We start from the raw sequence: 14,818 nt of genomic DNA, 5'->3' as shown, positions 1-14,818 counted from the left end.
TTGGGTTAGGGTTATATGTATACTACCCATATGGTTGATTCTTCCACTCATGTGGCTCATAGTTTATTGGATGGGTCTAATGAAGCTGTTTGTGCTGTGAGGTGATCACATCAAAGCAGTATGATCCTTTCTGTCTAAGCTGGGAATGGCTTACTCTTTTCCCAGAACAGTCTGAAATTTGTGTGTGTGTGTGTGTGTGTGTGTGTGTGTGTGTGTGTGTGTGTGTGTGTGTGTGTGTGTGTGTGTGTGTGTGTGTGTGTGTGTGTGTGTGTGTGTGTGTGTGTGTGTGTGTGTGTGTGTGTGTGTGTGTGTGTGTGTGTGTAGAAGCAGCGATAATGATGAAACGACGAAGAGAAAGGTCAACCTTGTCTTTGAGAAGATACAGACGTTGAAGTCTCGAGCCACGGCTAGTGCACAAGGCGACAACAAAGTGAGACATTGTTGTATCTTAACTGTGCACAACTAACCGTTAAAGAACCCATAAATGGTCTCCTCTGCAATTTTTACATATTGTTTTATATTGAAATCATTATGTTGGGGTTGTAAAAGTGCAGTTTTACAGTCATGATTTAGCTTTCTACCAGTAAATGGGTGAGAGATGCATGTTTAAGGGTTCAGCTTCCCAAAGTATAGCCCAACTGGTTAACAAACAAACTTATTATTTGTATTATTTACTTAAATTATATGTGCTAACATGAATTTCCATGTAAATATTTCCTTTACATCCTGTTTGATTCAAACCACTGAAGAAAATTGTGGTCTCAAAGAGATTTTAAGAGACCTTTTTAAAACTGTGTGCATAATATCTCTCTGAGGCTTTAGCACTCCCCACTGTTTACTTTGCACTGTCAGCTATTGAATGTTTACCCTTTACTAAATAACTGAGTGCTGATGCCGGAGTCCAAATATTCAGTTTGTATTTTTATTCATAATGGATCAATAAGAAATAAGCAACTCTAAAACCTCTGTCTCTCTTCGGTCAGCCCCTTGACTTTGCTGCGCAGACCAAAGCTCTGAAGGAGCAAAATGATGAACTGGGGAAAGAAATGGCCGAACTGAAGAGACAACTTGAGGACCAAACCACGGTAATAACAGCCTGACACCAGCCTGTTTATGTTGGTGTGTCGATTTATTGCTGAACTTGTTGTTGTTTGAGAATATCCTTTTTAATAAAGGGTTTGTTTGGGCAGTAGGTTTAAGGGATTACTGTTAAACTTGTTGAATTTAAAGAGATATTCTTGAACTACTGGTTTGAATTGGTAAGTTGAAAACCTGTAATTCTGTAGTGAATAGGTGTTTAAATAAAGTAAGTGGGAATGTGGTTTGCTTTGAATTTACTTTTCAGGTCTTTTTTTTTTTTTTTTATAACATGGGTATCGTTTATGCTGCTTTTCAATGCAATGTTAGAAACGGATCCTGCTAAAAAAAAAAAAAAGACCATGTCTTTATGATTTCATCAAACGGGTTGAAAACATGACATCAGTTCAATCCAAAGCCCGAAAGTAGTGGTGCAACGGATCGTCATTGATCCGTGATCCGTTCGAATCTATATCTTCGGTTAGGCACACACGTGATCCGCGGATTGATTTCTGAAAAAAAAAAAGAAAAGTTGTGCGCATGTTCAGTCCACACACAGCGTGGTCATGGCAAGCGGAGGAACGGAGGAGGTTGAACGCCCTGCGTCATTTAAATCCCCACATCAAGCACGGCCACGCATTTGAAGAGACATCACCCCGGTATTTCACTGACAGGAGTGAAAACGAAAGCTGCTCAAGAACCGCTTATCTCCGCGGCATTTAAGCAGCCCCTTGTTGCACAATCAGACCGGGCTAAAGCCATCACAAACGCCATCGGTGTGTTTATAGGTGCAGACATGAGGCCATATTTGGTTGTGCAAAACAAGGGCTTTAAACACATGCTGAAAGCGCTTGAGCCACGTTACGACATCCCGTCCCGCACCCACTTCAGCGAAAAGATTGTGCCAGATCTTTATAAGCAGGAGGAGAAAAAAGTTGTGGCTGAACTATCCCGAGCATCCTCTGTTACGCTCACGATAGACGGGTGGACGTCCAGGGGAACGGAGAGCTATGTGACGATAACCGCTCACTTCATCACAGCAGACTGGGAGATGAGAAGTCCGGTGCTGCAGACACGCCCCCTCTACGAGAGTCACACAAGCACTCATCTTGCGCAGGTTCCGACACAAGCAGTGGAGGAATGGAAGATAAAGAGGCCCAGTACTAGTAATATCCCAGTCACAACTGATTATGCCAAAAATCAAATAAATGCAGTGAATGAGGCAGGACTGGGCCCACAGATTGGGTTATTTGCACATGTAGTGAATTTGGCATCACAGAAGGGAATCTCGGTCAATAGCATGGACAAAAAGAACAAAATTATGTTTATTTGTCTTGTTTTTTTTTTTTTTTTTTTGCTGATCCAAAAAATGATCCGATCCGAACCGTAAGTTTTTTTGATCCGTTGCACCCTTACCCGAAAGCTTGATGCAGGAGATGTAAAAGACTAGATGTGTGTATCTACACTGACACTGAAATGTCAACATGAATATGTGTGTGTTTCACCAACAGAAGAATCAGGCGGACAAGAGGAAAGTAGCAGGTTTGAAGGAGCTGCAGCAGGAGCTGGAGCGGAGTGCAGAGGAGTGCAAGCGTCTGAAGGAAAAACTAGCTAAAACAGAGGTCGAGCTCCAGACCACAGTGGAAGAGTAAGTCCACAGTGGCAATTCGGGACAATGACCGGTCAATAATGATAAGCGAAGATTAATCGACTAGCGTAGCTTTGTTGTGTTTACTGTTTTCATTGTCAATGCAAGTACTTTTTTTTTAAATTATAATTTTTTTTTTTTCTTTTTACTTCTGTTAACCTGGTTAAGAGCCAAAACCTCCAAGTTCTGCTCCCATCACGGGTATCTCCATCTTGGTTGTACCAGAGATGTTCACAAGTCATTTTTTGGAAGTCCAAGTCGAGTCTTAAGTCTTTGAGAGGCAAGTTCAAGTCAAGTCTCAAGTCTTTTGCCACGAGTCCAAGTCAAGTCTCAAGTCTCTGGCCATCTGATCTGTCCCTTAAATCTTATGAATTCAAGCATGTCCAGACAGTACAGTATTAAAATCAGTTGTAGGATAACTTTATGGGGTCTATTTAAAACATCCCTCTAGCCCTCGGACCTGGTGAAATATTAACCTAAGTCTGTCACATCACATGGATACAACTATAAAGATACAATGTGCCTGTTCCCAGCATTAGCGCAACACTTTGTGATGGTTAGCTTGTTACCTGTGATGATATATGCTAAATATAACGTCTCTTTCATTTAAAAAAATTTCTAATGTCGAAGTGGAAATCCAGAGAATAGTGGCAGCGCCACACCAGTTACAGAACAACATGCATCTCAGTGTCAGTCCAAATTATGCACAATAAGCAGTTTGAGCTGACTGATGTAATGGCATTTATTTTTTAAGTGTTAGTACGCTCAGTGAAACTGAGTCCAGCGCGAGGGAGACCCGACTCAGAGGAAGAGAGGTTAGTGAGGCCAGCGTCTCCACGGCAGGGGACAGTGCGCACGGATCCGCTATGCAACGCATGGATGAAATAATGAAATAACAGAAATATGTGCAGAATTAAGACAGTCAAGACGGCCCAGTGTTTGGTGGACCGGGGTACACCTTGTACACTTAATAGCCTACAAATCATCCACGGGATCAATTACGCATCACATGAGTTTGCCCCCCCCCCGACAGCGTTTGTTCCTGGGGAGATGGATCCATGCGTCCCGCCTCCTGGATGTCTGAGGCTCAGCAACTACTAACTATAAAGATACAGTTTGCCTGTCCCCAGCATTAGCACAACACTTTGCGATGGTTAGCTTGTTACCAGTGACGATGCTAAATGTAACGTCTCTTTCACATTAGCGTGTGAGTGACTGACCTATTTAGGTGCGTTTTGAGATGCCTGAAGTCAGACGTTGTTGATCCGGCATCCGACTAATGACAAAAGGCACAACTCCGGGAGGACTTGGTGTCGCCATCGTCTTTTTTGTTTTTTTGATATGCGAGTGCGCGCACATAAGGCATGCAGCTCGTCACACGTTTCCCCAACGTATATGCGCCAATAAAAGAAAATAGAAATACATGAATAAATTTAAAAAGCAATAATTGCATGAAAACATGTTGTTGACGAGTCTCGAAGCTCAAGTCTGAAGTCTTTTGGGTCGAGTTGCAAGTCAAGTCTGAAGTCAGCTGTTTGTGCGACTTAAGTGCGACTCGAGTCCGAGTCTCAGACTCGAGTCCCCATCTCTGGGTTGTACTCTATGCTCCTGTAAACACAACTGGCAGTGTTTGTAGTGGGAAGCTGGTGAGGGATAATGATCTTGTTGCTGCGCTACTGATCCCTGCTGAACCCTGCTGCTGTTAACACCTTCCCCAGGTCATATAATAATAAATGATGATAATACTTAGCTTGATGTGTTTTTTATCAGCTGTTGAAGTAAAAATTGCTCTAAACCTGACTTCCATGTACTATCACACTGAAAACAGTGTAGGATATCGGTTTATAAATCCACTCAGACTGTTGATAGTTACTGAAGTGGTTACCTCTGTCTTATTATACAGCCCTTTGTGTCTCCTCTGGTTTGTTCGGTTTATCTTTCACCCTCCACGTTAATGTGTGCTCGGTGACTGATTTACTATTCATTCTGACATCACTAACTGTCCAGCTTAATTTTTGCCCCTTTAAGTTAGCTGGTTCTGAATGTTTTAGATGGGAATAGTAGGAACTTTGCTTTTGTTTGACCTAAAGGTTTTTTAAATCTTTGGGGATTTTCCTTGCTACTCTATCTACTATTTCTGCCTTCTTTTCTGTTGGGCCATTATTCTCAATACTTTTTTTTTTTTTTTTGTTCTTTGAATACAGGATACATCACTTCTCAAAGTTTGAATTGAAGTTTTGTTTTTCAGTTATCAGCTGTAGTTTCACCTTCACTGTTTCTTTCACCGGATGAATGGCCCACTTCACAACATCCTTAGTCTATTTTTTTTACAACAGGAATAGATGTTCTGCTTCAGTCTACATTACTGCGTGGTGATTTGTTTGAGGTGCCTCACATCAATTATCACCCTCCCCACTCAGTGTTGTGTCGAGGCAGTTTAGACATTATTGGTTTGCCATTGTTCAGGTATTCGTTTTAACCCCTGTGCTCTATAGACTTCACATTAAGACCCAGCACAGGTGCTGCCATTTGTATACATGTGCTAATTAAAGTGCGGGTGTGTATGTGCATATACACAGTATGTAGAGTGCCTGTACTGTGTTGTGACATGTCACGTGGTTTATCAGGCTGTTCCAGGTGAAGATGGAGAGGGAGCAACACCAGACTGAGATCAGAGACCTGCAGGACCAGCTGTCGGAGATGCATGACGAGCTCGACTTAGCCAAGAAGTCAGCTGCAGATGGAGAAAAAGACATCATCATGGCGGTAATGCAGTGTTTTTAAAAGATGAATACTTTTTTTTTTTTTTTTGGTCTAAGCTCTTAGAACATGTGGCTGATGGCAACTATCTCACCAAAACCGCCATGAAAGATAAACGCTTTTCTACTCTGCCTCCTGAATACTAAAACCATGTACATAAACCATATGGTAAAATGTTGCTTTGGAGTAAGTGAACATTAAGGTGCTGTTTGTTTCACACTGTATTTAAAAGTTTTAACTTTCATGCAACCAATGTAGAGACCAGCCTGTCTGAACGGGGCTCAACGATTTGTTACATCCTATACTGCAAAATTGATATTGTTTGTCACACTGAAATAAAACAGAATGCATTTTAGTTTGCCGAAAAACATTTCCGTAAAACCATAGCAACTCGATATGGTGACCGCTTTATCTTAAAGATTTCTCTCTGGAGACACTACAGAATAAACTATCTCAATGGGAATACAGCTGGACACCATATTGGAACTGTAGAATGACCACATTGCGGTTATTGATTATTTCCCAAAAGGTCCATATTCTGTCTTGTCTTTAGCTTTACATTTTTTATCTATAAACCGTTCAATAAATGGGGTTGCAGTGAGACGTGTCAGTGGAGGCAAGAGCAAACTTAAGGCTCACAGTCAAAGTCGGCAGGTCAACTCCAGTCTGATTCTGCAAATTCTGAAGTGATAAAAAGATAGCAAACTGTCTTTATTTTCCACAGGACATGATGCAACTGAAGATGGAGATGCAGGAAGTTTTCCTGGCCAAGGAGGAGCAGGAGGAGGTGCTGAGGAGGAGAGAGAGGGAGCTGACAGCTCTGAAAGGAGCCCTAAAGGAGGAAGTGGCCGCTCATGACCAGGAGGTAGACAAGATGAGGGACCAGTATGAAAAAGAAATAAGCAGGCTGCAGACATCTTTGGTGGAGGCCAAGCAGGTAATCAGCCTCCCGTTTGTTTCCCTCCCATCCAGTTTGACTCCGTGATCCCTCCTACTCATTTCCTTTTGCTCTCGCCCTCCCCCACTCCAGAAACACACCCTGTCACAGAGGAGTGTGAAGATAAGGTGTGTGTGTGTGTGTGTGTGTGTGTGTGTGTGTGTGTGTGTGTGTGTGTGTGTGTGTGTGTGTGTGTGTGTGTGTGTGTGTGTGTGTGTGTGTGTGTGTGTGTGTGTGTGTGTGTGTGTGTGTGTGTGTGTGTGTGTGTGTGTGTGTGTGTGTGTGAATACTGAGACACTGGTTTAGACCAGGTAGGATATACTGTACTGTATTCATTTCTGTGGAAAGGATTTGCAAAAAGAGCTGGCAAAGGGGCCTTGTTTCACTGTCTCCGTTGCAATTTTTAAGAAATGTAGAATTAAAGATGGCAATATACAATTTGCAGGTCCACCACAATCGGTGTATGAATGTGTGTTTGTGAATAGGTAAAAAAGAGGCAAATTGTAAAGCACTTTGTCCGGTAAGGTAGAAAAGTGCTATATAAATCCAGTCCATTTACCATTTACTGTAGAAGGCAATGATCAGAGTGCAAAGAAGAGTCCTGAGTAAAATAATATTTTATATTATAATATTTTAACTTTTTTTTTTTGTATTTATATTATCATCCAAGAACATTATTTCCCAGACCTGCATTTAGCATAATACTCTTCAGTCTCCTTCGGTGAATAATAGTTTCTCAAACTTGCCTCCGTAGCCCCACTGTAGCCTCATGTACATGACAAGTTAAAGACAAGTTAGCAGTTGACTTTTCAATATTTACAGAGCTCCCAGCTCTGTTAATCCTGTAAATTCCATGTACATGAATAGATTTCATAATGTTATGCGCAGATGTTTTGTGCATATCTTGCTGTATTAGTCATAAATCATTGATTCCATGATTTGGTTTTACTGGCTTGCAGAGAAATTCTGACGATAAAAAGCTTAAACATTCCAGTTTTTAATGGTGATCGCACTGCATTTTATTAATCCCATTTTTTTGGGATCAATAAAAATCTATCTATAAACAAAGTAGTTTAAACACAATGATCAGCATAGAATAGGATATTCACCTGAAGCAGTAAGAAGTTTTGTGTTTTTTTTTTCTTCTTCTTCAAATGACGCAAGTGGAAATTGAGCTCAGCTTGAGTTCACACACTTGAGCTGCGTCAACAGAGCAAACTGATAAAATGAAAATGAAACACTATGTAACTGGTAAATGTAGCTTGTCATCGTTTTTTGTGGGAAGTCCTTCTCGCCAGTCAAGTGTGGAGGGGTTTTCTTATCTCAGCTTGTTCTCCAGGGAGGAACATTTTACTGGAAGAATGATGTTTGATTATAACATTTAGCTGTATATGACATATTTAAGAGTTTCCTTACTGGCAAGGTCACCATAGCTTAGTAGCAAGTCTCTTATTAAAGGCCCTGATATTCTCCAAAACGGACTTGGACACAGTTCTGTTTTTACTACATTGCCAAGAAATAAACTTCTGAAATAGTGCACATCATAATTTATTATCCCTATTGAACCAGTCATTATTTAAGAGTGAATGATTAGAAGTACATTTTATTTAGAGCAGAGAGGGTTTTTAAACTGTTGTTCCAAAAATGGAGGAAGGTGAGTTAAGATGAAACGAGCAGCAGTGCATGGCAGGAGACAGCACACTGAAAGGACTGAAGACACATTGTTTCCAGTAGGCCGCTGTGTGACTCACGTGTGTCCTGTTTGTCTCAAAGAGTGGAAGTTGTCCTTGTTCTCAGCTTCCTGCAGGCCGGTTGGGGGTCCACAGCAGCGCTCTGCATCAACAGTCTATGAGAACATTTCCTTTTGTCGAACAGAGGTACTGCTCCCCTGAGGGAGTAGGTCATCAGTGCTTTGTAAACACTTGGCAAGATGAAGTCATTGTTTGTTTCGAACCTTAAATTTATGTCCTTGGATTAATGTTCTGTCCTCAGGTTAGACTTTGCGAGGCATTTGTAGATTAGAAGACTCAAATTCATCTATACAGTGGCTCATTTATGCTTTACCTGTTTACGCTGTTTATGTTGGGGCAATGTGCAAACAGATGATACAGTAAGATTTGACAAGTCAGCATATACAAAACAAGTTCATTTTGTAGGCATCTGCAAAATAAGTGTATTGAAAGCAAGTTGGTAATAAGTACTGTTATTCTAGACATGGTTTTCTGTGTAATGATAATACAGCGTGATAGAGGCTCAAATACCAAAATAAATCTTGCAAAATGGTAAGCTAAATCTCACCATGAAACCCAAAGCCTTTTGAAGTTCAAATGGTCACAGCATGTGGCCAATAGTCTAAACTGCAGCTTATGAAAACGCCTGACATTAAAACCGTTTATCTCATGTACGCTTCAACTTTGTATGAGGCTGTCAGACAGAGGAAAATGAGAGCTGGAGTGAACGGTGCATCTTTTTATTTTTGTGCCACATCTCGAACCAAAGTGCTGCTTTCCCTCTTTGAGTGGCCCTGGTGTTTCCGTTGACCAGAGCAGCCCAAGCGAAGAAGAATGCTGGAAACTGGAGCACTGAGTTGCTCTGTATACTAGTTAATTGCAGTGGCAAGCCATCACTAATCTAATGAGCTGCTGTTCCTGAGTTGCATCGTGTCCCCTCTTCTTTCTGTGCCCTGAAAGAGGGGGTAATTGCGGACCTCAGTCGATGATGAATGATGAGTTTGTTTCACACAATAATAGCAGCGGGGGTTGGGACGTACTGAATAAGTGGGTCAGTATGCTGTAGAAAAGGGGATGCGTGGCTGACCCCCTGAAAGGAGCGGGGGGCCTGTTTTGTGTCTTAAATTGAAAGCTGCATTGTGTTTTTTCAATGAGCTCAAATCTGGAATTTTATCAAGGATGAAAAATCTTGTTCATACTTTCTTGAGGAGATGTGAATTTGCTTATTTTAAGTAATACATACCAGAGTTCTTAAATGCTCTGTAACAAAAGGCGTCTGCACATTTAGAAGTGGATTTGATCTTGTCAGCATGTGCTGGTATGCAAAGAATGTGGAAAGATGAGGTGCGGCGAGTAGAGAGAAGGGTCTGTTTCCAGGAATGTTGGGCTCAAAGTGGAGAATGTGCACCCTGTAGACCTCCTTCTTCACTCAGTTCCAGCTCTGTTACAGTGCACCCGCTCTGAACTGCGGGAGATGCTCGGATCTTTTCATTTATGCCTCTTCAGGGTGCTGCAGTTGCATCTCCATCTCTGCGGTGCTCCGGATTCTCAGTGTCAGAGGCTTTAATAGGTCTCAGCTGTACTCCCCCCTTCCTAACTGTAAAGACAGAGCCTTGTGCTTATCACACCATTTCCAGCTCTTGTTATATTTCACCTACAGCCTTGAGCCACAGTGTGTAACACGGCCACATTGTTATCACACTCTCATCAGTAACCTCAATCCCAATTGCCGTATTTTTTCATTTCCTAACTCCACAGTTTCCACAGAAGACTCCGCAGTGATTCCACGCTCACCCAACACGGTTCATTTTCCGGCCTGTGCCATTCTCGGCCATATCTCAGCCTGCCTCTCGAGTAATCTCTGCCAGTGTGTGAACTAAAGTCTCACTGTCTGATCATCAAACTTACGTGGCTCAGAGAAGAGTTCCCCCTTGGGCTTGTTTTGAAAGTAAAGACTCCTGCATGAGTCTGTGTGTTTGATGATAGCACTATATTTCCCAGCGTAGCTTTAGTAGCTGATTTAGCAGGCGACTGGAAAGAGGAGGAAGGAGACGCAGGGCAGAGAGTGAGGAAGGAAATGATGGAGAGAGTTTCTGGATCTTGACAGAGATGGAAAGGAGTTGGCCATTTATCCGTATTGGTTTTCAAATAGCTTTAATGATAACTTTATAGTTTGACACTTAAAAAAAAAAGGGGAACTAAATACAGTAGCATTTGCTGCACGGCCATATAATGATCACATTCATGTGAAACCAGGCTGTGGCTGGATTTAAGTGTTTGTTGTTCCTAACTGCAGCGCTGTGGAGATCTGGAGGTCTGACAATGCAAGACTACTTGTTCCTTTACCTCACTGCCTGTGAGCACTGATGTGGTGGAAGCATAATCTGCCAAAACAACTTGCAGGAGTCAAGTTAAATACACATCTCCCATAGGATGGCCAAGAACATTTGAGACTAGTGGTTAAAACTAAGGCTGCACGATCTAAGGAAAATATTTAATTGCGATTATTTTGACTGATATTACCATTGCGTTATGATTCACGATATTGAAGGGAATTGTCATTTTTGTATCATTCTCATTTTCATTGAAAAATATGAAAATCAAAAAAATTAAAAGTGATTTTTGCGAGGATCTGTACCAAACAAAGATTTTTTTCTTTAGTCTGTAGGATAGGATTTGTAGGCTGGGATGTCTCTGTAGCACCATAATACTTACTTTAGAATGGTTTGACACATTGTTTGCCTTTAACAAATATTGCGCCACCCCCCCCTGCGACTTGGATATTGCACTAGTCCATATTGCAATTTTGATAAAATTGCAATTAATTGTGCAGCCCTAGTTAAAACCTGAGCAGTTGCATTCATCAAGCAGCGCTTTTAAAGGCAGTCAGTGTGTATTATTGTGAAGTTGTAGGCGATTGTTCATTTTTTTCGTTGTTTTTTGTTTTTTTACAATGTTTTGATGTTCTGCCTTTTTTGTAATCCACATGACTATGAAATAATACCAGAATCCAGCAGCCTGTTATCATTTTACATTACATCTTGTATTTGTAACTATGCCAGCTGACATATTCAGAACATGAATTTGGACTTCACTGTTAATGTGTATAGCTTGGGCTGAGATCTCCATGTTTGAGTTGTTAGTCTCCACACTTGAACTGTTGTGTGGGATGTGGATTTTGTGCGTTCCTTCTCTCGCTCACATGTTTATTCAAACTTTGTCTTTTTTGGCTTTTGGCCCGAAAAAATGGAAAAGGAGTTTTCTCCCCTCTTTGTCTTTGATTGAGATTTAGCCAGGATAGCGGTGCATGATTTCATTGGCACTGTGAAGCCTGAAAGTCAAAGTCTTGAGTCACACTCAACTAACATTCTTAATTTTAATAAATACTCTGTAAAAATGTAATTAGTTTTAAGAAGTGCTACATCTGGTGCAATACTTTATACCGTATTCTGCCTTTACATTGCATCATCCAGTTTTACATTGAAAAATTAATGGATTTACAGATCTTTGCTGAATATTTTACAGAAAGAAAAGACTCAGTATTAGATTATCCTAAAGTTTTTAATAACTTCAAAGTGGTGAGCATATAACCCAGTTTAATCAAATCTGGTCTCAGGAAACGCAAAAATAAATGATTGCTATTAAATATAATTCTGCCTTTTACTACAGGGAGTGCTCTTACAAGTTTTGGGATTAATATGCTCTGTTCACTTTTTTTCTAAAGAATTAGTAGTTTACTAATGTACTGTGATGAAGGCACATGAAAATGTTTGTCTTACAGCCATGCTTATTTATGACTATTGCAGTTGTGGGTGTGGTTGTCAGGAAATAGTGTTTGTGGTGTCAACAGGTGGATCCCAAAGAGTTAAATTTGACACTTTAAGGTCACTTTGAGGACTTGGTACTTTTAAAAAAAACAACAAATTATTTTAGGAAGCAATTTTCCTAAATTCTCTTTTTATTTTTAATTCAGAAACATCAATGTCTCTTACGGCACAATCTCAGTAGTCTCTATAATACCCTTTTATATCCAAACATCTCTGCAAGCTTGCAGTTTGTCTTTGCACAGAGACTTTTTTTTAAAAGCTGTTTTTTGATTCAATTTCTCTGAGTACATGACAAGATTTGGTTACCGTCCTCATTCAACCAAAGAGATGCCAAAGCTTCTCAGCTGTCGCGTTTTAATTTGTACTTCAATCCTTCCTTTCACTCCATGACAGGCCTTCTGTTCCGTTAACCTCAGGTCTGGGTACATTCTTTAATGAGGAATGCTGTTGTATTTGTAAAACACACTTTGTGCTGGAGGAGCAAATAGGCTTCCACACTGCCAAGAAGTTTTTTTTTTTTTTTTTTTCCTTCTTCTCCTGATATGAAGGTTAAGTTCATGTAATGTGAAACCATATATGAAATGACGTGTACTCTAAATGACCTTGGACAATTTTATTTTATTATGTCATATTTGGATTTGTAGCCTCTTTCCGTCAAAGGAAACAAAGGAATTTTTATTTGACACAACGAGGCTACTTCACTTCAGCTGTCAGCTCAAACCCAGGTTAAGGGAAAAACGGGATCGGTGACATTTTATATCCAGCCACCCAAACAGTTAAGCTGCTAACTAGCCAATAAACATAAAATACATGTCTACAACAATTAGTGTAGCTGGTCTATAGTTAAAAGGCTCATTATAGCCTGCCATGCATATTTTTGCACCTATGCAAAGCTATAATCTCGTTGTTTCGACTGAAGTGGTAAGGTAATAACATGTATTTCAATGAAGACAACTAGAAACAGAAACTATAGATGCCTGTGGTAGTGCAGAGACAGCAGGTGGATATTTAGGCATCCTGTGTTGAATCAGTAGTGCAATCTGCAGGTGACGGTAAGGTGGAGGTTATGGTTTTGCAACAATTCGTCTAAAAAAAGAGAGAATCAGTCTACAGTTTAGTTTGTAGTGCGCAAAAGGAAAGTTAAATGAACAGATATTGGTGATGTATGGGGGGGACACCTTCAACATGTTTGTCTTCAAAAAAGGAAAACAAAGCACAAGCAGAGCAACATCAGGAATGGGGAGGAAAGAAAATGTCAACATCTAAGAAGCTGGCTTTGTGGCAAAATGTCTTAATGTGGACAAACGGCCTGTCTGTTTGCAGTAATTCTGAATAATATTTACCTCTTTACCTGCTCAAAGTGGGTCTCTCAGAGTTGTATTTAAACTTGGTTACTTGTAGCTCAAATGGTTCTATGAAAGTTTATGTGCTGTATTATGGCGTTGCCTGTATACCTGATAATGGGATTAATCTTGCTGGCATTTATAAAATACAGTTCTCTGAAATATGGAATAAGCAAGTGTAGAAAAACAATCTACACTGTTTGGTAGCAGATTTCTGTTGCAGGTTTGTTGCAAATGTATTTATCTTTAGGCCATCAGCTCTTTTGTTATGCTGTTAGCTTATTTGGTGGGAATAACTGAGTGCCAAGATTTCACCACAGCACACGACCTGAGACACATACTTCAGCATTCGTGGAGCGCTTCAAAGACTGAACAAAGTTAGTTAATGTGCAACTTTACACAAACAGTTTGAATACAAACAAGATACCAAGTCAAACTTTGAGTTAGTGTAGAGTGGTGAAAAAATACATACTTTTTATGATATTGTACTACTACAATACAGTCAGCTTGTGTTGTCAATCTCTTTGTTAGATTGATATTTAAAGAGGGGATAAAGAATATTATTAAATGGACAAATGATGATAAAGTGATTGTTTTGTTAGTCCTTATCCTTCAATGCTTGTTAGGTAAGCCTCTAGGTTAGTAACAACACTTTAACATTTTTAATGAATGATTAACTTTGTAGGAGTGCACAAGAAAAGATAGTATAGCCTCATAAAAAATGTAATGTATAAGAAATTAGTTGGCTAATAGCCAATATTAATGGTTCTCAGGTATGTGATTGTAATATTAGAGGTGACATTTATGTCTTAGATCTTTCCACGGCTGATGTTCTGTCATAAATATATCAGATCATAATGCAGATCAATTACAATCATTTCAAATAAATCAAGAGTTGCAGAAGGTAAAGTCTAATAAAAAGAGGCTAACGTCACTGCATCCCCTCCCACTTCCTCTCACAGCCAGCAATAGGGTCTTCCTCTTTCTGGCTGGGTGGCTTTGCCCATGTTTTTAACTGGTATGACACAATATGGGAAGTGGGACAGGCAGGGAGGTGTGAGGGCCAAACTAAAATGGAGCACTGACACATACTGTCAATATTTATTATTGTAGTAAGCAGTGTTTAGCGCTACATCCCGCCCAACCCCATTGGAAACACTTTAATATGCGAGTTCTGAAAAACAACATGAGGAAGCTGCTGTAACCCAACATGTCACAAGAGACCCACTCACCTGGGCCCAAACTGCAGCTTTATCACTCCAAAAAGACGTATGCAAACGCCAACGTATTTCCTCAGTCAGTTGCCAGTTTGTACAAGTAAACCGGTATATCGAGCTGAACTTTAATGGAGTTTCATATTAATACTTGTTCAGTTTTTGTTGATGTGTTGTTGTTGAAGTGTTGATTCAACTTGATGGTAATTTTGGCTGTAATACTGTAGTTTGTGGTGCTGAGAATTGTACTGCTACTAAGAAGTTGTTTCTAATATTTACAGC

The 14,818-nt window shown here is 40.2% G+C and overlaps 1 protein-coding gene across 2 annotated transcripts in view; it reads left to right on the top strand.

Annotated features, from left to right (window-relative positions):
- The window catches only part of cgnl1 (cingulin-like 1), a 34,412-nt gene that overhangs the window by 7,583 nt on the left and 12,011 nt on the right, over positions 1–14,818 (top strand). For both annotated transcript variants that reach the window (XM_028601044.1, XM_028600955.1), the window contains exons 4-8: positions 325–430; positions 984–1,085; positions 2,589–2,725; positions 5,353–5,491; positions 6,210–6,422. In XM_028601044.1, the coding sequence (XP_028456845.1) occupies positions 325–430; positions 984–1,085; positions 2,589–2,725; positions 5,353–5,491; positions 6,210–6,422 (697 nt within the window). The remainder of the gene's footprint in view (positions 1–324; positions 431–983; positions 1,086–2,588; positions 2,726–5,352; positions 5,492–6,209; positions 6,423–14,818) is intronic.

The sequence above is a fragment of the Perca flavescens genome, chromosome 1, assembly GCF_004354835.1.
Source record: "Perca flavescens isolate YP-PL-M2 chromosome 1, PFLA_1.0, whole genome shotgun sequence".
Classification (NCBI taxonomy): Eukaryota; Metazoa; Chordata; class Actinopteri; order Perciformes; family Percidae; genus Perca; species Perca flavescens.
This window is presented reverse-complemented; position numbering and strand designations above follow the sequence as displayed.